Below are 23,849 nucleotides of genomic sequence, written 5' to 3'. Positions count from 1 at the left end.
GGTTCCTTTTTTATTTTGTTTTGGAGAAATTTAATTGCCATAAAAAAAAAAAAGTGTACTGGAATGAAGTATTGCACACAATACCTGCCTGTGATACTTACTGCACTTCCACTAACAAAAGGAAATGAATTTTATCATGTACTTTTACCTAAACATTCTTAAAATGTCCTCTTTTTATGAGTTTGAAATGCCGCAAAGTCATAAGTTAGGTGAAAAGAATATTATCTTTTTCGTTGTTTTAATTGCCTTGAAGTACAGCCTTCCTGAGGGGCAATCAGCAATATGTATCAAGGGCTAAAAATCTGCTCATGCCCTTTGCTCCAAATAATTCCACTTCTAGACTGAAACTATCAAACTACAACCCAGAACCCATGAATCTCGAAGACAATTGTATACAAATGTAGCTTATGAGGGGTGACAATGGGATTGGGAAAGCCATAAGGACCACACTCCACTTTGTCTAGTTTATGGATGGATGAGTAGAAAAACAGGGGAAGGAAACAAACAGACAAAGGTACCCAGTGTTCTTTTTCACTTCAATTGCTCTTTTTCACTTTAATTATTATTCTTGTTATTTTTGTGTGTGTGCTAATGAAGGTGTCAGGGATTGATTTAGGTGATGAATGTACAACTATGTAATGGTACTGTGAACAATCGAATGTACGATTTGTTTTGTATGACTGCGTGGTATGTGAATATATCTCAATAAAATGAAGATAAAAAAAAAAAATTCCTCTTCTAGAACCACAAGCCAAGAAAATCACATTTGTACCCAAAGACTTCTATGTTAGTATGATATTACCTATAAAAATGTTTATTTATGAAAATAAAAGCTGAAAATGATTAAAAATGCTTAAAATAGGGAATTGGGTAAATAAATTATGGAACATTCATAGAAGGAAATATAATGAAGCTATTAAAAGTCATGTTTTCAAATAATATTTTAAAACTTAATCTAGTCAGTCAATTAATATGTGGCACCTTCCTAGACTCTGAGGACAAAGCATTGGCCAAAACACAAAGTTTCTTCCTTTGTGGAGCATACAAACCAGTCAAGGGATAAAGTACTCAATAAAACATTAAATGGGGGGAGGGGAGGAGGGAGCAGCAATCAAAACTCTCCACCTGATCCTAATTCTGTGAAAAACATATGCATTTAACTATCAACACAAGAGGGATTCAAAAGGAAATACACTAAAATATTAAAAGTGGTTATCTCTGTAAGATTATAATTCCTTTTTTTAAATACATGTGCTCCAAAGAGCTTCAAATTAATACTTAAATACTGGATAAAGCATTATGCCCTTAACATAAATTGTAACCACACTTAATTTTAATTCCCCCAACAAACATGTGAAACAGCTGTTTTATCCCCATTTCACTGATGAGGAAATTAAAGCCAAGTTAAAGGGAGAGCTGGGATTTAGGCCTAGATTAAAATTTAGCGTAAGATTAAAATTAAGCATAAAATTACAGGTAAGATAATAGTCTCCTTATCTATTCCTACAACACCTACCTACAAACCACAAGCTTGGATTCTCTGGTGACAGTGCAGAAGCAGCTGGTTAAGCAATGCCAGGCACCTGATCAGTGAAATTGCATCAGGGCATATTCTGCACTAGGATTATACCAAAGATGGAAGGCAATTTTTATATATTAATTCCACCTTTTGACTACAAACACTTCTTTAAAGAACATAATTCTACATTGCTAATATTATGTCATTTAACTAAGGTTGCATTGATTTTATAATGAACTCTATTTATAAGAACTTTAAATTCACCTACAATTATGAATAGGTCTTGATGCAACGTGAACCTAAAAGCCAGGGTGGACATAACTACAAGTGGCACAAGACTAGCATACAAGTGCAATTGCCAGGCTTCAACATAACCATTATCTTCTATGATACGTCACCAAACCTAACCTTTCATCCAGGTACATTTTAAATGTTATGAGACAACAGTGAAAGCAACATGGTCACTAGAGCCAGGAAACCTGGGTTCTACTTCTGGCGCAGCTATTTATTTTTGATTATAGATACATTACAACCTTTCAAATCATCGATTTCCTTGTTCTCCAAATAAGAATAATAGCCCTTAACCCTCTGTACCATACACGATTGCAATGAAATTCAAACAAAATCTACATAAAGGTTCTTTAAAAATGTGCTGACATTTGTACACAAGTACATGAAATTATTAAATTCTTTAAAAGACTTAGCTAATGGTCTTAACAAGTAAACTTGTTTTTTAAAATATTTTACTGATTATAAAGATATTAAGTGCTCATTTTAGAAAATTAGGAATATATAGAAACATAAAAAGAAAACAAAAGCTATCTATAATTCCACTATCCAGAAATGACCACTGCTAACAGTTTTGTATATTTCCTTCCAATTTTTGTTCTGTGTTACTGTGCTTACAAACACATACTTAACACATGCACACACACTTTTTTTTAAACAAAAGAAGCATTATATTTTCAGTTTTTAATCCTGACATTTTTCTCTTAGCACATTATGAGCATTTTCCCATGTTATCAAATATTTTTTATGCAGAACGTTAACTGGTATTATATTCTATGCTATAGACAGAGCATAACTAATTTGCCTTTTGTTAGGTTATTCCTATTTCATCCTTATAAATGTCTCCATGAACATCCTTGAACACAGGTCACTGTGTGTCTGTCAGAATATTTATTTCCTCAAGGTAAATGCCTATAAGTAGAAAGATATAAAAGTGTAGAAACATTTCCTTCCCATAACCGCTCCCCCCAGCACCAAAAATAAAGACATTTAAAAAAAAAAAAAAAGAAGAAGGTGTTTTAAGGGCCTTAGGAAAAAGAGCTGGGATGGAAACCACAGAGTTGAAAGTGATTACTGCATGGCAATAAAGGCTTAGTTATATGAACCAGAAAGACAGATTTTCAAATCCTAATTTATCTTTTTTATAGCCTATTTTTAAATCTTGATAAATAACATACAGAAAACTTATAAAACATAAATGTAGAGTTTAATAAACTATAATGTTAATAATCCATGTAAATGTTATGGAGTAGGAACATTTTAAAAGCTCACTCCTATCCATTAAAAAGTAAAAAATTTAAAAAGCAAACAAATGAATAATAGCACTTCCATAAATAATGGCAAAGGGATAATTTAATATATAAAGTCTGACATAAAGAGAAAAACAATCATATCTAAACAAAAAAATGGTCTGAAGACACAAGGCAAATTGATAGAAGAAATACAAATGGATAATAAAAACATAAAAATGATAAAACTCACCAATAATTAAAGAAATGCAAATTACCAAAATAATATACCATCTTCCACAGAGTTGGGATAGACTGTAAGACACAGAGCTGTTTTATCAGCAGAACAGTAGAAGGTAGGCATCCCGATTCATTGCTGGTGGAAGTGTAAATTACTATCTTCGTAGAAAAATATTTCTGTAAAAAGCATCACTGGCCTTAATCAGTTCACTTCTTTAATGCAAGTTTAAAATTAATATAAGCATACCTCATTTGATTGTGCTGCATTTGATTGTGCTTCACAGATACTGCAATTTTTAAAAATTGATGATTTGCGGCAAATCTGCATAGAGCAAGTCTATTGGTGCCATGTTTTCAATAGCATGTGCTCACTTCGTGTTGCTGCTATATTTTAATTAAGGTATGTACATTGTTTTTATTGACATAATGCTATTGCAAACGTAATCAACTACACAATAGTGTAAACATAACTTTTATATGCACTGGGAAACCAAAAAATTCGTGTGACTGACTATTGCAATACGCACTTTATTGCGGTGGTCTGGAACCGAACTTGCAGTATCTCCAAGATATGCCTGTAAGCACAACACACCTATTTGTAAATAATGTTACACTGTCCAGCTGTCTACCAATAAAACCCTCTGGGACTGGGAACACTGCAGCGAGGCAATGTCATAACTGTACAACCAGAGGAATCACGGCTCATCAGGTTACTGTGCTCCCCAGTGGGCTGCTAACCCAGTTCCAAGCTCCTGGAAACCTTTTAGACCAGGGGGCAATTTGGTTGGACAGTCTGAAAAACAGAGCTCTATGTGGACACTCCAATTTTAATCTTATTCCTAAAATCCTCAAAGATGACAATAACTCAGGTATTTTAAGCTGAGAAAAGTGACCACTGTCACCACAGCGAGGCAAATCTTGCCCCCAAATTTGAGATACTAGGAAGTGACTTCAAAAGACCAATACTCAAAGGTTATTTTAAAGATTAGGAATCTAAGACTCACTGCTGGGAAATGGCCCAGCCAAGTGTTCTCAACCTGGAGTCCATGGACCTCCCCCCAAGGTCCCTGACAGAATTCAGGAAGTCTGTGGACTTAGACGGGAAAAAAAAATTGTCTTCAGGTACTTTGTTACCAATAGAAATCAGACATTTTCACATCAAATTACTGCTGTTGCAGGTATCTGGAAATATCACTTTCCTCCAAGAAGACATTCTCAATTAGAAAAACCACAATTTGGTTCCACCACATCCTGACTACTACAGTATAGTTTTCTCTATTCTTTCATTTTACCCTTCCCCATTCCTTTACTGTACATAAAGTAACTGGTGTAAGTGCACAAGCATATTGCCTTTATTTTTTTTTTTTACTAAATGGCCAATGGTATGTTTTGATTGACATCAAATGGAGATGGGATGGGGAAAAAATACTGGTTCTGTGAAAATACCACCTTTCTCCATTAGTGGCATGCTCATTCAACTCTTATCTTTATATTCCAGTAAGTTATTTTGCTCTCACTGTTTAACAAAAACGAACAATATAAAAAATCCTTGCATACCTTGTTCGATTGGAGAATTTTAATGTTTTTCATTTATCATTGTAAAACCAAAAACAATTTCATAACTTTTTGTAGGTAGCTGTTACATGTAGGGCAATCTGTCTTTAAGTAGGCATAAATTACTCTAAAAGAAATGAATCCTATATAGTTTTCCCTTCAAGTCAAGCGTCTTGCTGTTTAAATAAACTTCCTGTTTAAAAATAAATAAATAAAATAAAAAACCAGGACAGTTATTGATCTTGTTATCTAGTATTAATAAAGTGCATGTTACTATATTGCAAATTTGTTTTTTAGTATTTTGACACTTATATTTCAATATAAATGTTTTCCTTGGTAATTCTATATATTTTATGCATTTAAAAACACTGTTCCAAGAAGAGATCCATAGACTTTACCAGACTGTAACAGGGACCACAACACAAAAAAGATCAAGGACTCAAGGACCCCTGATTTAAACCTAGGGCTCCTGATGTTTACACTGTTTCCTGTATCTCTACCTCCACTGCAGCTTTTATCTTTTTAACCTGAAATTTTTCATGTGTATCTCTAAACTATAAGCCTCTTGAGAGTAGCGTCTGTCTTTTCATCTTTGTATTATCACCCCAGTACCTGGCATTCCATAGGCATTCAACAAACACTTGCTAAATTAAAGAAGGAAGGAAAGGGGAAATTGTTTAAGAATATCCCCTCCTTCACCACCACTCTAGCAAAACCTAAGGTCTAATATACTTGAAAATTGGTAATTATCTCCAAAAAGTCACTATCTTCACAACTTGTATAAATAATCTATATATCATTATCAAGTCTGCTTTTATTAGATTTGATTTCTGAGTTTTTCCCCCAAAATGCAGTTAAAAGAAGCATACACACATACATAGAAAAGCCAACAGTAGGCATGTATACATAGGCATGTTCTACTAAAAAGTAGTACATAGATGTTTTCATAATCTGTACTTATCTTGTATTATGTAATTCTTTTCTTAATTGAAATAGGAATGGGATATTTTCCAGTTATTCTTGTTCTGCAAGTTATTTCTAAATAAACTTCAGATAAACACCAAAAAAGGTTTTATTAAAAAGAAAGTCACATAGTAAGTCTATCTTCATATTTATAAAAGCCAAACACAGTTAAAGGAAAAAAAAAAATATGTGGCACCACATAAAATCATTGTCAAGCACAGCTCACACTGGTGTTTCAGACACTCATCCTTTTCATTTCACATAGTATTGGAGAGATTCTCAGTATTTCAAGTAGGTAACACACAGAGGAAAGGTAGAAAAACAGAAAATGTCATGCGGGAGGCGGGGCAAGATGGCGGACTGGTGAGCTGTATGTTTTAGTTACTCCTCCAGGAAAGTAGGCAGAAAGCCAGGAACTGCGTGGACTGGATACCACAGAGCAATCTGACTTTGGGCATACTTCATACAACACTCATGAAAATGTGGAACTGCTGAGATCAGCGAAATCTGTAAGTTTTTGCGGCCAGGGGACCCGCGCCCCTCCCTGCCAGGCTCAGTCCCGTGGGAGGAGGGGCCGTCAGCTCCGGGAAGGAGAAGGGAGAACTGCAGTGGCAGCTCTTATCGGAAACTCATTCTACTGATCCAAACTCCAACCATAGATAGACTGAGACCAGACACCAGAGAATCTGAGAGCAGCCAACCCAGCAGAGACGAGACAGACATAGAAAAAAACAGCACGAAAAACTCCAAAATAAAAGTGGAGGATTTTTGGAGTTCTGGTGAACATAGAAAGGGGAAGGGCAGAGCTCAGGCCCTGAGGCTCATATGCAAATCCCGAAGAAAAGCTGATCTCTCTGCCCTGTGAACCTTTCCTTAATGGCCCTAATTGCTTTCTCTCTTAGCATTTCAATAACCCATTAGATCTGTGAGGAGGGCCCTTTTTTTTTTTTTTAATACTTTTTTCTTTTTCTAAAACAATTACTCTAAGAAGCCAAATACAGAAAGCTTCAAAGACTTGCAATTTGGGCAGGTCAAGACAAGAGCAGAACTAAGAGAGCTCTGAGACAAAAGGCAATAATCCAGTGGCTGAGAAAATTCACTAAACACCACAACTTCCCAAAAAAAGGGGAGTGTCCGCTCACAGCCATCATCCAGGTGGACAGGAAACACTCCTGCCCATCACCAGCCCCATAGCCCAGAGCTGCCCCAGACAACCCAGTGTGATGGAAGTGCTTCAAATAACAGGCACACACCACAAAACTGGGCGTGGACATTAGCCTTCCCTGCAACCTCAGCTGATTGTCCCAGAGTTGGGAAGGTGGAGCAGTGTGAATTAACAAAGCCCCATTCAGCCATCATTTCAGCAGACTGGGAGCCTCCCTACACAGCCCAGCAGCCCAGAACCGCCCTGGGGGGTCGGCACTCACCTGTGACATAGCACAGTCATCCCTCAACAGAGGACCCGGGGTGCACAGCCTGGAAGAGGGGCCCACTTGCAAGTCTCAGGAGCCATACGCCAATACCAAGGACTTGTGAGTCAGTGGCAGAAACAAACTGTGGCAGGACTGAACTGAAGGATTAGACTACTGCAGCAGCTTTAAAACTCTAGGATCACCAGGGAGATTTGATTGTTAGAGCCACCCCCCCTCCCTGACTGCCCAGAAACACACCCCATATACAGGGCAGGCAACACCAACTACACACACAAGGTTGGTACACCAATTGGACCCCACAAGACTCACTCCCCCACTCACCAAAAAGGCTAAGCAGGGGAGAACTGGCTTGTGGAGAACAGGTGGCTCGTGGACGCCACCTGCTGGTTAGGTAGAGAAAGTGTACTCCACGAAGCTGTAGATCTGATAAATTAGAGATAAGGACTTCAATTGGTCTACAAATCCTAAAAGAACCCTATCAAGTTCAGCAAATGCCACAAGGCCAAAAACAACAGAAAATTATAAAGCATATGAAAAAAACAGACGATATGGATAACCCAAGCCCAAGCACCCAAATCAAAAGACCAGAAGAGACACAGCACCTAGAGCAGCTACTCAAAGAACTAAAGATGAACAATGAGACCATAGTACGGGATACAAAGGAAATCAGGAAGACCCTAGAAGAACATAAAGAAGACATTGCAAGACTAAATAAAAAAATGGATGATCACATGTAAATTAAAGAAACTGTTGACCAAATTAAAAAGATTCTGGACACTCATAGTACAAGACTAGAGGAAGCTGAACAACGAATCAGTGACCTGGAAGATGACAGAATGGAAAATGAAAGCATAAAAGAAAGAATGGGGAAAAAATTGAAAAAATCGAAAAGGACCTCAGGGATATGATAGATAATATAAAACGTCCTAATATAAGACTCATTGGTGTTCCAGAAGGGGAAGAAAAGGGTAAAGGTCTAGGAAGAGTATTCGAAGAAATTGTTGGGGAAAACTTTCCAAATCTTCTAAACAACATAAATACACAAATCATAAATGCTCAGCGAACTCCAAATAGAATAAATCCAAATAAACCCACTCCGAGACATATTCTGATCACACTGTCAAACACGGAAGAGAAGGAGCAAGTTCTGAAAGCAGCAAGAGAAAAACAATTCACCATATACAAAGGAAACAGCATAAGACTAAGTAGTGACTACTCAGCAGCCACCATGGAGGCGAGAAGGCAGTGACACGATATATTTAAAATTCTGAGTGAGAAAAATTTCCAACCAAGAATACTTTATCCAGCAAAGCTCTCCTTCAAATTTGAGAGAGAGATTAAATTTTTCACAGACAAACAAATGCTGAGAGAATTTGCTAACAAGAGACCTGCCCTACTGGAGATACTAAAGGGAGCCCTACAGACAGAGAAACAAACAAAGGACAGAGAGACTTGGAGAAAGGTTCAGTACTAAAGAGATTCGGTATGGGTACAATAAAGGATATTAATAGAGAGAGGGGAAAAATATATATGACAAACACAAACCAAAGGATAAGATGGCTGATTCAAGAAATGCCTTCACGGTTATAACGTTGAATGTAAATGGATTAAACTCCCCAATTAAAAGATATAGATTCGCAGAATGGATCAAAAAAAATGAACCATCAATATGTTGCATACAAGAGACTCATCTTAGACACAGGGACACAAAGAAACTGAAAGTGAAAGGATGGAAAAAAACATTTCATGCAAGCTACAGCCAAAAGAAAGCAGGTGTAGCAATATTAATCTCAGATAAAATAGACTTCAAATGCACGGATGTTTTGAGAGACAAAGAAGGCCACTACATACTAATAAAAGGGGCAATTCAACAAGAAGAAATAACAATGGTAAATGTCTATGCACCCAATCAAGGTGCCACAAAATACATGAGAGAAACACTGGCAAAATTAAGGAAGCAATTGATGTTTCCACAATAATTGTGGGAGACTTCAACACATCACTCTCTCCTATAGATAGATCAACCAGACAGAAGACCAATAAGGAAACTGAAAACCTAAACAATCTGATAAATGAATTACATTTAACAGACATACACGACATTACATCCCAAATAACCAGGATACACATACTTTTCTAGTGCTCACGGAACTTTCTCCAGAATAGATCATATGATGGGACATAAAACAAGCCTCAATAAATTTAAAAAGATTGAAATTATTCAAAGCACATTCTCTGACCACAATGGAATACAATTAGAAGTCAATAACCATCAGAGACTTGGAAAATTCACAAATACCTGGAGGTTAAACAACACACTCCTAAACAATCAGTGGGTTAAAGAAGAAATAGCAAGAGAAATTGCTAAATATATAGAGACAAATGAAAATGAGAACACAACATACCAAAACCTATGGGATGCAGCAAAAGCAGTGCTAAGGGGGAAATTTATAGCACTAAACGCCTATATTAAAAAGGAAGAAAGAGCCAAAATCAAAGAACTAATGGATCAACTGAAGAAGCTAGAAAATGAACAGCAAACCAATCCTAAACCAAGTACAAGAAAAGAAATAACAAGGATTAAAGCAGAAATAAATGACATAGAGAACAAAAAAACAATAGAGAGGATAAATATCATCAAAAGTTGGTTCTTTGAGAAGATCAACAAGATTGACAAGCCTCTAGCTAGACTGACAAAATCAAAAAGAGAGAAGACCCATATAAACAAAATAATGAATGGAAAAGGTGACATAACTGCAGATCCTGAAGAAATTAAAAAAATTATAAGAGGATATTATGAACAACTGTATGGCAACAAACTGGATAATGTAGAAGAAATGGACAATTTCCTGGAAACATATGAACAACCTAGACTGACCAGAGAAGAAATAGAAGACCTCAACCAACCAATCACAAGCAAAGAGATCCAATCAGTCATCGAAAATCTTCGCACAAATAAATGCCCAGGGCCAGATGGCTTCACAGGGGAATTCTACCAAACTTTCCAGAAAGAACTGACACCAATCTTACTCAAACTCTTTCAAAACATTGAAGAAAATGGAACACTACCTAACTCATTTTATGAAGCTAACATCAATCTAATACCAAAACCAGGCAAAGATGCTACAAAAAAGGAAAACTACCGACCAATCTCCCTAATGAATATAGATGCAAAAATCCTCAACAAAATACTTGCAAATCGAATCCAAAGACACATTAAAAAAATCATACACCATGACCAAGTGGGGTTCATTCCAGGCATGCAAGGATGGTTCAACATAAGAAAATCAATCAATGTATTACAACACATTAACAAGTCAAAAGGGAAAAATCAAATGATCATCTCAATAGATGCTGAAAAAGCATTTGACAAAATCCAACATCCCTTTTTGATAAAAATACTTCAAAGGTAGGAATTGAAGGAAACTTCCTCAACATGATAAAGAGCATATATGAAAAACCCACAGCCAGCATAGTACTCAATGGTGAGAGACTGAAAGCCTTCCCTCTAAGATCAGGAACAAGACAAGGATGCCCGCTGTCACCACTGTTATTCAACATTGTGCTAAAAGTGCTAGCCAGGGCAATCCGGCAAGACAAAGAAATAAAAGACATCCAAATTGGAAAAGAAGAAGTAAAACTGTCATTGTTTGCAGATGATATGATCTTATATCTAGAAAACCCTGAGAAATCGACGATACAGCTACTAGAGCTAATAAACAAATTTAGCAAAGTAGCGGGATACAAGATTAATGCACATAAGTCAGTAATGTTTCTATATGCTAGAAATGAAGAAACTGAAGAGACACTCAAGAAAAAGATACCATTTTCAATAGCAACTAAAAAAATCAAGTACCTAGGAATAAACTTAACCAAAGATGTAAAAGACCTATACAAAGAAAACTACATAACTCTACTAAAAGAAATAGAAGGGGACCTTAAAAGATGGAAAAATATTCCATGTTCATGGATAGGAAGGCTAAATGTCATTAAGATGTCAATTCTACCCAAACTCATCTACAGATTCAATGCAATCCCAATCAAAATTCCAACAACCTACTTTGCAGACTTGGAAAAGCTAGTTATCAAATTTATTTGGAAAAGGAAGATGCCTCGAATTGCTAAGACACTCTAAAAAAGAAAAACGAAGTGGGAGGACTTACACTCCCTGACTTTGAAGCTTATTATAAAGCCACACTTGCCAAAACAGCATGGTACTGGCACAAAGATAGACATATAGATCAATGGAATCGAACTGAAAATTCAGAGATAGACCCTCAGATCTATGGCCGACTGATCTTTGATAAGGCCCCCAAAGTCACTGAACTGAGTCATAATGGTCTTTTCAACAAATGGGGCTGGGAGAGTTGGATATCCATATCCAAAAGAATGAAAGAGGATCCCTGTCTCACACCCTACACAAAAATTAACTCAAAATGGACCAAAGATCTCAATATAAAAGAAAGTACCATAAAACTCCTAGAAGATAATGTAGGAAAACATCTTCAAGACCTTGTATTAGGCGGCCACTTACTAGACTTTACACCCAAAGCACAAGCAACAAAAGAAAAAATAGATAAATGGGAACTCCTCAAGCTTAGAAGTTTCTGCACCTCAAAGGAATTTCTCAAAAAGGTAAAGAGGCAGCCAACTCAATGGGAAAAAATTTTTGGAAACCATGTATCTGACAAAGGACTGATATCTTGCATATATAAAGAAATCCTACAACTCAATGACAATAGTACAGACAGCCCAATTATAAAATGGGCAAAAGATATGAAAAGACATTTCTCTGAAGAGGAAATACAAATGGCCAAGAAACACATGAAAAAAGGTTCAGCTTCACTAGCTATTAGACAGATGCAAATTAAGACCACAATGAGATATCATCTCACACCGGTTAGAATGGCTGCCATTAAACAAACAGGAAACTACAAATGCTGGAGGGGATGTGGAGAAATTGGAACTCTTATTCATTGTTGGTGGGACTGTATAATGGTTCAGCCAATCTGGAAGTCAGTCTGGCAGTTCCTTAGAAAACTAGATATAGAGTTACCATTCGATCCAGCGATTGCACTTCTCGGTATATAACCGGAAGATCGGAAAGCAGTGACACGAACAGATATCTGCACGCCAATGTTCATAGCAGCATTATTCACAATTGCCAAGAGATGGAAACAACCCAAATGTCCTTCAACAGATGAGTGGATAAATAAAATGTGGTATATACACACGATGGAATACTACGCGGCAGTAAGAAGGAACGATCTCGTGAAACATATAACATAGATGAACCTTGAAGACATAATGCTCAGCGAAATAAGCCAGGCACAAAAAGAGAAATATTATATGCTACCACCAATGTGAACTTTGAAAAATGTAAAACAAATGGTTTATAATGTAGAATGAGGGGAACTAGAAATAGAGAGCAATTAAGGAAGGGGGAACAATAATCCAAGAAGAACAGATAAGCTATTTAACGTTCTGGGGATGCCCAGGAATGACTATGGTCTGTTAATTTCTGATGGATATAGTAGGAGCAAGTTCACAGAAATGTTGCTATATTAGGTAACTTTCTTGGGGTAAAGTAGGAACATGTTGGAAGTTAAGCAGTTATCTTAGGTTAGTTATCTTTTTCTTACTCCCTTGTTATGGTCTCTTTGAAATGTTCTTTTATTGTATGTTTGTTTTCTTTTTAACTTTTTTTTCATACAGTTGATTTAAAAAAGAAGGGAAAGTTAAAAAAAAAAAAAAAGAAAAACAAGGAAAGAAAGATGTAGTGCCCCCTTGAGGAGCCTGTGGAGAACGCAGGGGTATTGGCCTACCCCACCTCAATGGTTGCTAACATGACCACAGACATAGGGGACTGGTGGTTTGATGGGTTGAGCCCTCTACCATAGGTTTTACCCTTGGGAAGATGGTTGCTGCAAAGGAGAGGCTAGGCCTCCCTATGGTTGTGCCTAAGAGCCTCCTCCCGAATGCCTCTTTGTTGCTCAGATGTGGCCCTCTCTCTCTGGCTAAGCCAACTTGAAAGGTGAAATCACTGCCCTCCCCCCTACGTGGGATCAGACACCCAGGGGAGTGAATCTCCCTGGCAACGTGGAATATGACTCACGGGTAGGAATGTAGACCTGGCATCGTGGGACGGAGAACATCTTCTTGACCAAAAGGGGGATGTGAAAGGAAATGAAATAAGCTTCAGTAGCAGAGAGATTCCAAAAGGAGCCAAGAGGTCACTCTGGTGGGCACTCTTACACACACTTTAGACAACCCTTTTTAGGTTCTAAAGAATTGGGGTAGCTGGTGGTGGATACCTGAAACTATCAAACTACAACCCAGAACCCATGAATCTCAAAGACAGTTGTATAAAGATGTAGCTTATGAGGGGTGACAATGGGATTAGGAAAGCCATAAGGACCACACTCCACTTTGTCTAGTTTATGGATAGATGAGTAGAAAAATAGGGGAAGGAAACAAACAGATAAAGGTACCCAGTGTTCTTTTTTACTTCAATTGCTCTTTTTCACTCTAATTTTTATTCTTGTTATTTTTGTGTGTGTGCTAATGAAGGTGTCAGGGATTGATTTAGGTGATGAATGTACAACTATGTAATGGTACTGTGAACAATCGAAAGTACGATTCGTTTTGTATGACTGCGTGGTATGTGAATATATCTCAATAAAATGAAGATAAAAATAAATAAATAAATAAACCAGCCATGAAATGTCCTTGAAGTAGTGGTTAGGACAGTGCAAAAAAAAAAAAAAAAAAAAAAAAAAATGTCATGCAAAAAAGGAAGACAAATCTGATTATCAGATGAGACTACTGTGAATGAGATCCCCAAGAGACCAGCCTCCCTTCACTCCCCACCCACCAAAATTATGAACAAATGGTCATAGAATCAGAGTTGAAAGAATCAGAGTTGAAAGGAAAAACCTTTTTCAGATTCCACTTGGAAGGGGAATTTCCTTGCTGAATGACCTTCACAGGTGGCTATCTGGCCTGTACTAAAATACCTCCAGGAATAAGGTACTGTCTACCTGCTGCAGCACTTCCAAGGAATCTGTTTATTCAACAAACATCTACTGAGCACCTGCTGTGTACCAAGCACTGTTCTAGATTTTGGGGATACAGATAAACATCCTGACCCTCATGGAGCTTATATTCTAATACAGAAAGAAAGACAGTAAATAAATAAGCAAAATACAGAGTATCTCAGATACCGCAAAGTGCTATGGAAAAAATAAAGAAGGGAAGAAAGTGCCAGTGGGGTTGCAATTTTAAAAGGGAAAGAAGACCTCACTAATAAGGTAGTATTTGTACAAAGAAATGAAGATAGTAAAAGAATAAGCCACACAGACAAAGCAAAGAAGGCAGCTTCTGTAGCTGGAGCAGAATGCGAGAAGCAGAGACAAAAGAGGAATCTAGCACTCAATGGCACAGGGCCTTGTGGTCCACACCTTTTATCAAGTGAGATGAGCAATGGCTGGACAGATTTAATGATGAGTTACTGCTTTATCTACTATTGTAACCAGGTTTTCATTACAGAGCAAAGGCAAAGAATGAAACCACTCTCTATTTTATGTTACTGTTGAAAAAATTACAACACTGAAATAGCAACGAAACCCATATACTTTCTTTTAAGGTCAAATTTAGAATCTGCTCACTGCATATCATCTAAGTGGCATCAGAATGCCTGCATGTTTTAGACACTAGGAAAAGGTGCTCCTGCACTCAATTACTTCTGTGTGCCAGGCTCCATTCTAGGGGCTGGGGATACAGCGGGTAGTAAGATAGAGACGCCCCTGCTCCCACAGAGCTTACACTTTCATGGAGAGATATAAGACATTAAGAAAACATGTCTACACATGCAATTTCAGACTGACACTAAGTACTATTAAAATAATAAAAATAATAATAATTAATAATAACAATACAAAACAGGAGAATGTGCTGAGGAACGATCTGAGGGAGAGGCTGCTTAGGGCCAGATGGTGAGGAAGGCCCATCTGAGAAGGTGTCACTGGGCCGAGACCTAAATGACAAGGAGGAGCTAGCCACCTGTTGGTTTGGGAGCAGTGCTCTCCAGGCTAATGGTACAAACAGAGAAAAGGCCCTGTGGCAGAAACAAGCACAATGTGTTCAAGGAACAAAAAGAAGGTGTTGATGTCAAAAGTTGACCTGAACTGACCTGAGGCTATTCATGGTCTTTATTTAGCATAATGATTGTTAATATTCAAACACTTCCATGCCAGTTGCTGAGTATGTCTACTCTAATTATGCTTTCAGGAACTGGGGAAATAACCACAGAATGGGTCCAGACACCCACTGGACCAACTGTGAGATGGACCTTAGCTAAAACTCATTCAATCACCTGCCCTCCATAAGCCCCAACTCTGACTGGTGGACCAGAGTGATGTTTTGGGTATCCTGGAATTAATGTAACTTCTGAACCAGTGTTTAATAATCCCTGAAATATCTGATCATTTCCTCTTCCCCAATGCACAACTGCCCTGGTAAAAGGCTGTAAATCCCCCTGGAGAATGCTGGGAGGAAGATTAACAGTATAAATTTTTGGCAGTGTAACACGGTCCTTCCCCAAGGGTACCCAGTCTTCCTCTCATTCAAGGGGATCTGAGCGTGTAAACTGTCTCAAGTCTGGGTACTGATTAAGGGGCCGTGACTCTCTGTTTTTGTAATTCAGGGTAGACATTTGTTCAACTGACCTAAAATTCTTCGGCTAATACAGATCAAACAAGAATTTAGTAGACTCCCCATCTATTTTACTTCTAGGTACTCTATGATCTACTAGCCAATGCCGTATGTCTCTGTGAGAGATTATTCTGACTGCTGCTCTGGGCCTGTTTTCCGTTATGGTAGCCACGCCCACCTTGTCTTTGGTGATTAACTGCTGCCACATGGCTTCTGCCAATTCAGGATCCAATTATCCCCATTGTGTTTAAGGATTCCAGCTCAGTGACAGTAGTTCCCACAGTAATATCTGACCCACAGAAAAGGGCGAGTACAGAGCTCTTCAGGGATAACGGCGCTAGTCTCACAAATTTATTCCTCACAGTCCTGGTAAAAGGTGTGTCCTCTGGACATGTCAGGGATGTGGGAGCAGGTCTTCCATGATAAATCTACTCTAACATTCCAATCTCTCTAAGCCTTTGAATCCCCTCCTCTACATTATACCAGGGCAGTTCTGGCATTTCAACCTCAGGTAATGCAGGCCACCTTTTGATCCACATTTCAGCCAATCCCCCAAACAAACTGTTAATGCCCTTTCTAACCCCCTGAGCTACAACATTGAATGTAGAATCTCTGCTTAGTGGCCCATATCAATAAATTCAGCCTGATCCAACTTTATATTCCTTCCACCATTATCCCACACCCTTAATATCCACTCCCACATATATTCCCCTGATTTCTATATAAATTGGAAAACCCATACAGTTCTTTTGGAGTAGAGCATACTTCCTCTTGGGTCACACTTTGTACCTCACCCTTCGGGGCCTGTCAGGACTTTAGTTATAGGTCTTGAAACAAAGACTGGTGGTAGGGATGGGTCATGAAAAGAATTAGAAGTATCCCTCAAGCCATTTACCTCAGGACATGCTATTGCAGTTTAATCTCATGAAACACGATTAATCTCTCCAGATAGAGGAGTAAGGGCTACTCCTCAGGGGAGGTGATTACAGGTTTAGCAGGCACTAAAGGGTTAATCTCTAGGTGGAGGCTGGATGGCAGGCTCCTCAGGGCAGACTGGAGGTTGGGAAGATGTTTCCTCAAAGCGGCTGGAGGCTGGGTAGCTATCTACTCAGGGCAGACTGGAGGTGGGCGGGCCGTTTCCTCAGGACAGACCACTACAGGTATATCTAATAAAGACTCAGCAGAATCCAGGGTTCCAATGTCCTCACTGCCATTATTATCAATCCATATGTCCCCATTCCAAGTTTCAGGATCCCATTCATTTACAATCAATGTCTTTACTTTAATAGCAGGCACCCTGAGAGATTGAGATTTTAAGTTTACATTGTAAATCTGCTATTACACAATGAGACTCTGGGTCTGGTTGTCAGAAATCTCAAGACTGCAGCCACAGGAAATAAGATCTTCTTTCAGGGCACACATCTGTCATACAGCCTTGCAAAACTCTGTTGAGGTGTCAAAAACACTGTCACCCAGAGCCTTGCTTCGTATAGAAGTATGTTTAGGAGAATCAAATGGTGATATTTTGCATATCTCCTTTGCCAACTAACGCCATGGACTGTCAGTGCCATCTTGATTATTGGAAATGGAGTCATTAGTGCCTTTAAATTTAATCAAAATAGAAAACCAATTGTAAAAGCCCATTTTAAGATTCTGTTTCTCAAGAACCATTCCTGATACCAAGTTGTATTAATTAGGGTTCTCTAGGAAAACAGAATCAACAAGAGATATCTTCAAATATAAGATTTTATAAAAGTGTCGCATGCAACTGTGGGTATGCACGAGTCCAAATTTCATAGGGCAGACAGTGAACTGGCTACTCTGATGAAGGTGTTCGATGAACTCCTCAGGAAACGCTTCACTGGCTTAGCTGAAGAAGTGGTGAAGGTCCTCTATCCTTCTCCCTTAAAAGTCTTCAACAGATTGGATTAAATCCAGCTGACTGGATTTTCTCATTGTGGAAGACATGCCCTTTGTTGATGTAATCAGTCATAGCTACAGCCAATTGACTGATGATTTAATAAAACAGCCTTCTGGTTTATTACCCAGACACAAATGTCCTTGCAGTAAGGGTTAGGCCAGTGCTTGCCTGACCAGACACCTGGACACCATCACCTGGCCAAATTGACACATGAACCTAACCATCACAATTTCACTATAAAAATATTGCTGTTTAATTATAAGGTGATGCAGCAGTTTCAGAAGTTGTACATAAGTGACTGTGAACTTATATAAATGGTTAAATTAAATGATGAAGGCTCTGAAATAAAGAATTTTTACCTGAAAGCACAAGGTTTAAAGTCTATACAAGACCAACTAGCAGAGAACAAATATTTAACATCAGAAGTTTCTGGACCAAAAAGGATTTTAAGAGCATACACGTCTAATCTACTGCTCTCATTTGTAGACAAGGAAACTGAGGCTCCAAAAGGCCACTACTTGCCCAAATCAACTTGTCTACAACAGACAAACCCTCGGCCTGCTACCTTCCCTGAGACAATGTACTTTCATGGCCTTTAGTCCCCATCCTGAATGCTCTGTAGGAGTGTCATGTTTGGATCCACCTCTGCTTTTGTGTGGCCAGAATTCCCAAACATCCTCCAAAAAGTACTTCCATTAACTTAAGGAGAGAATAAAATACATATATATGTATATACATATATTTCCCTCCCTCAATTTCATTTTTCTTCCTCAAAATTTGGATGACTGTACAAATGGCTTATCAAAAGGCAGCAACCAATACTTTTTGGCAATTGAATAACCAAGCAAGCAATGAAATGTAAAAGGATATAGAATGAAAAACTCTAACAACTGACGCCTTTAAGTCACCCTCACATGGTGTGGGAGGTAAAAAACAGCTAACGTAAAATTAATCAGGGTCAAAAAAATCTTTCAACAGCAATAAGGCACTCACTTATGCACAGATACAGTCACTGTATTAAGTTGCAACACATGAAAGAGACAGAACAGCAGGTGGTATACAATTAAGTACATAATCCACACTTCCATGTTTGGGGCCCTTTCCCATCATTATCTATAAAACATTGTTTCCTAGTCCTAGAACCAAGAACTACTAAAAGTGCATACTTGGAAATCATGCCATATAATTCATTTATTCATTAAAACAACAACAACTTAATGCTTACTCTATACCGGGGACTGTGCTTGGACAGGGCTGCAATAGTCAAACAAGAGAGCAACGTTCTCCTACGGAGGTTACAATCCAGCATGGATACAGAAGTCAAGAAAATGTACTCCATGGCATTTTTAAAAACCATTCTGTTCATTTAAAAATCTCCTTGATCCCCTACCAAATAAAATAAAATAAAGCAAGGAAACAGATTTCGAGCATTTTAAAAATACAGCTTTTCTCCCAATTGCTGTGGACACATTTTTAAGAGGTGCTTCCCTAAAATTATATATGTACTCCTTCAACTCTGACCTGGTCATATTCTTTATACAGACGTTTATGATAACAAATCTCCTCCTAATCTGCCAAAAATGAAATAACTATCAAAATATTGCTAAACCTAAATCAAAGGGTTGTTTCACTCCAGAAAACGTTTAACAGTATACATCCAGATGAGCACAAAATCTTTATAAACCCTGGGCGTTTCCACTTCCCAAACCTGTTGTCTGAACCCTGAAGAATTTACAGTAGTACAAACGAACCACTTTACTGCACATTAAGTAAGAGCATATGAAGAAAGGCGGGGCTTGTGAGATCTAGAGTCGAGCTCCCAGGAGGTCGGGTGCTGGAATCCAAGTCAGTTACCTTGTGCTTGGTCACGTGAAGGGGCTCTAGACTCAGCTGATCTCCGGATGCAGAAAAGGGCTTGGAGCCCTCAAGAGATCTTTCACTAGTATGTGCATACCTACCCAGTAGAGTCTCTCCGGGCTAAATGGTATACAGAACGTCCAAAATACAACAAAAGTGCAAAAATCCTCTTCACACTTTACATCTGGGGCTGGTACATTTTTAAATCTGCCATTGCAAATTCCCATGCAACAAACACGCCCCTTGAACGAAAGTTTTGACATCCGGGACGAAACGGGAGTAAGAAGATAAAGTGCCTTTGTCAACTAGAAGTGCGACATGATAGAGAGACTACAGGAACGGCAGGGAATAAATAAGAATCCAGGAGTGCTTTGGAGGTATAGGAAAAGACTCAAACTCTAGGTCCCAGGTGGGGGTACTTCGTGAGGGAGGACAAAGCAGTTAGGGAGAGACTCAAAAGACTCGGGTACCCTGAAGAAGCCACCTGGACGGCAGGGGAATCGGGAGAAGGAGCGCCGATTCCCCCAAACCGTCGGGAGGACGAGATCTCGACACCAGATGGTGAAACCGGAGCCCTGGAAGGAGCTTCGAGTTTTTGGTGCCTCTGAGTACAGGACAGGTGTTCCCGTGCTGCAGGAAGGACGCGGAGGCAAAAAGCAAGAGCGCGGGGTCTCCGGCACTGTGGGGCACGGCGAGGGCCGCGGCTGGGGCGCCGTGGGGGTCGTGCGGGTCTCGGGAAAGGCGCGCTGGCGGGGGCTAGCCGCGGCTACTCACCTCTCCAAACTGGAAGGCGGAGACGATGGTGACCACGATGCCCACGAAACAGACGTAGAGCCCATACCTGTGGGACAGGCAGGTATACGTCTGTCTCTGTAAGAGCTTGAGCAGCATCACCCCGGCCGCCGCCACGCTACACCACGCCACGCCACGCCCCGAGGAGCCAGAGCCGCCGCCTCAACAAGCCGCCATTCAGCGGCCCCGCACGGGCAGTCGCGCTCAGGTCACAAACTCCTGGCGCCGCTCATTGCCACTCTGGGGATTGACACCCGCTGGGCTCCGCGCCGCGGCCGCCGCTTCCGGGAGTCCAGAGCCCACGCCCTCGGCGCGGCGGAGGCGGACCCGCGGCCCGCGAAGCGGCGGGCGCCGCCCCGGTCTGGCCCGGCGAGAAGCGGCAGCGGCGGCAGCGGCAGCGGTGGAGACCGCAGCGCCACCTGGCGGGCGGAGGGGAAGAGGGAGATGAGGAACGCTCTACATTTGCGCATGCGCACGGGTTCTCCCAGCTGGCCTGGTATTTACGTACTCCGTTTGCGCAGGCAAATCCGAGCGGATCGGGTACGCTGTTAACCTGATTGCTGCAAAAGCTGTCCCACGCCGTCCTCTGCATCGAGGCTATGCCACAGACTGTGCTATAGTGTCAAGGATATTTTTGTGCATAAAGCCTTTCCTGCATTTACAATCCTTGGGAAATCGTGCTTTTTTACAGCGCTCATTTCCGTCCCTTTCCTAAGCATATTGTTTGAAAGGGGAGACCTTTGGGAAAAATGTGCCGAAACAGAAATTCATTCATTCGTTTATTCATTACACATATATTTAGTGTCTGCCATAGTGCTTGGTGTCAGTTACTCAAAAATGAACTAGACCTGGCCACAGTTCCCAGTGTGTTACGATAGAAATTGTGCGCGTACAGGGAAGAACCCACAATTAATTCTACTCTGACACCAGGTTATTTCCAGGAGGTCCTGCCCTTCGTGCTTCTTACTTGGGAGAATATTCTCTAATTAATATAAGCAAATGACTCAAATCTAATCACCTTGGTAAACAACACACTGTTTCCCACGTCACCATCAATCAGAGAATTTTTCAAAGTATCCTCAGAACCAGTTTCAGGAAGTACTCAAAACACCCACTAGGTGGTCATCAGCTACGTAATGCAAACCAAACGGGTGAAACTAACAGATTTGCAGAAGGGATTAGCTTCTTTCAAATCCAGGGCAAGGTTTCTACCCTTTTCAGTTATTTTACTCCTTTAGGAGAAGCTGATATATGTACATGACAAAGTTGATGGCAGTAGTACAAGACACTTGTCCAGTTATGAGGTCTTTTCAAAGATAGTGGTGACAGATATAAAACCATTAGTCACTCAACAGGACTCTCTTATGACTATCTATGATATACTGGGCTCATTCAATCCTCACAACAACCTTTGTGGTAGATACCGTTATTATTCCTGCTATAGAGACAAAGAAACTGAGAGACAAAGAGTTTAAGTAACTGTGTAGCATCACACAACTAGTAAATGACAGACTTGGGAGTTCAACCAGGTACCGTGGCTATAAAACGGGACTAGGAATACAGGAAGGCAAGTGAGGTGAATTATCCAAGTGCAGTGTAGGATTCTGTCTTTACTTAAAATTTTCATATTTTGTTCATCATGGATTTTTGCATTAATCTTGATTTTTTTTAATATTGCATTAAAATATTATTTGTCTTGATTCCTGAAATTCTTGGCTTCCCCTTAAATTTCACATCCAAAGTGAGTGCCTCACTTACCTGGGCCAGGCCCAGATCTTTTCTTCTAAAAAGAAGTATGCTGAAGATGGCGGCATAGAGAGGAGTGGAAGCTAAGTAGACCCCCTGGAACAACTGAAAAAAAACCAGAAACAACTAGTAAATAATCCAGAATAACTGCAGGGGACAAACGTGACCATCCACTCATCATACACTAACCTGAATTGGGAGGAATGCCCAAGATCACAGCATAAAATCTGTAAGTAAGAACTGCGGATCCAAATCAGGAGACCCCTCCCCCACAGGCCGAGCTACAAAGCCTGGTGGTGCCAGAGAGAAGCTTTCTCCCAGCAAGGGAATATAGCTCAGCTGAGCTCCAGCTAGGGGTTTTAATTAGCGAGTGTGAACTGCTCACTACGAGGTACGAATCCCCAACAAGTAGACAGAGGCTTTGGGTGATGGCTGACCTTGGAGAGCTGGAGGGTCACCTCGGACTAGCTCTGTTCCTTTTTTGTCTCAGTGGAGAAAACCTCAGCCATTTTCAGTTCCCAGTTCTGTGACCCAGACAGGGGTGTGGCACAGGCAGAGAGAGACCACTGAAATGCTAATGACCTCCCTCTAAGGCGTCTATCTTCTCTAAGAGGAAAGGGGTGGGGCCCAGCTCTACTACCTGCCTCTCATTCAGAACTTACACCAGTCAAGAATTATAGGCTAATCTTTGCATCAGGCAGAGAGCACCCCTGCACGGCCCAGCAGCCCGGGGCTTCCCTTGAGGGACGACACTCATGAGTGACATAGCACAGCCTTCCCTCAGCAGTGGTCCTGGAAAATCACAGCTGAGAAGGGGGGCCTGCTCGGAAAACCTAGGGATGCTACGTCAATGCCCGTGGTTTGTGGGTCAGCGACAGAGAGGGTCTGGGGCAGAACTGAAATGAAGGCTTAGACTCTTGCAGTGGCCTTGAATCTCCGGGAACACCTGGGAGGTTTGAATATTAAAGCGGCCCTGCCTCCCTGACCACCCAGACACACGCAACATATTCAGGGTGGACAGCTCCAACAACAAACCCAAACTGAGTTCACCAACTGAACCCCGCAAAAATCATTTCCCCACACACTACAGAGACAGAGTTGGGGAGAACTGATTTGAGGGGTGTAGGTGACTTGCAGACACCATCTGCTGGTTAGTTGGAGAAAGTGTACACCACCAACTTATATTTCTGAAAAATTAGATTGGTATTTTTTTTCTTTACAACTTAAAAGAAACCTATCAAGCAAAGCAAATCCCAAGAGGCCAAAAACAGCAGAAAATCTTAATGCATATGATAAAACCAGACGATATGGAGAACCCGATCCCAAACACCCAAATCAAAATATCAGAAGAGACACAGTACTTGGCACAATTAATCAAACAATCACAATCGAGGAAGGAAAACATGGCACAGGATATAAAAGGCATGAAGAACACCATGGAAAAGGATAAAAGGGACATAAAGAAGACCCTAGAAGAGCATAAAGAAGAAATTGCAAGATTAAATTAAAAAATAGAAGCTCTTATGGAAATAAAAGAAATTGTTGGTCAAATTAAAAAGACTCTAGATACTCATAATACAAAATTAGAGGAAGCT

At 39.9% G+C, this 23,849-nt stretch overlaps 1 protein-coding gene across 2 annotated transcripts in view; it reads right to left on the bottom strand.

The window, feature by feature from the left end:
• GNPTAB (N-acetylglucosamine-1-phosphate transferase subunits alpha and beta) overlaps window positions 1-20,865 on the bottom strand; it is an 89,887-nt gene extending 69,022 nt beyond the window's left edge. For both annotated transcript variants that reach the window (XM_037846669.1, XM_037846670.1), the window contains exon 1: window positions 20,491-20,865. In XM_037846669.1, the coding sequence (XP_037702597.1) occupies window positions 20,491-20,607 (117 nt within the window). In that variant the 5' untranslated portion in view covers window positions 20,608-20,865. The remainder of the gene's footprint in view (window positions 1-20,490) is intronic.
• Between the last annotated feature and the right edge of the window lie 2,984 nt (window positions 20,866-23,849).

This window comes from Choloepus didactylus, chromosome 8 (genome assembly GCF_015220235.1).
Source record: "Choloepus didactylus isolate mChoDid1 chromosome 8, mChoDid1.pri, whole genome shotgun sequence".
Lineage (NCBI taxonomy): Eukaryota > Metazoa > Chordata > Mammalia > Pilosa > Megalonychidae > Choloepus > Choloepus didactylus.
Note: the sequence above shows the minus strand (reverse complement) of the source record. Positions and strands in the feature narration are given on the sequence as shown.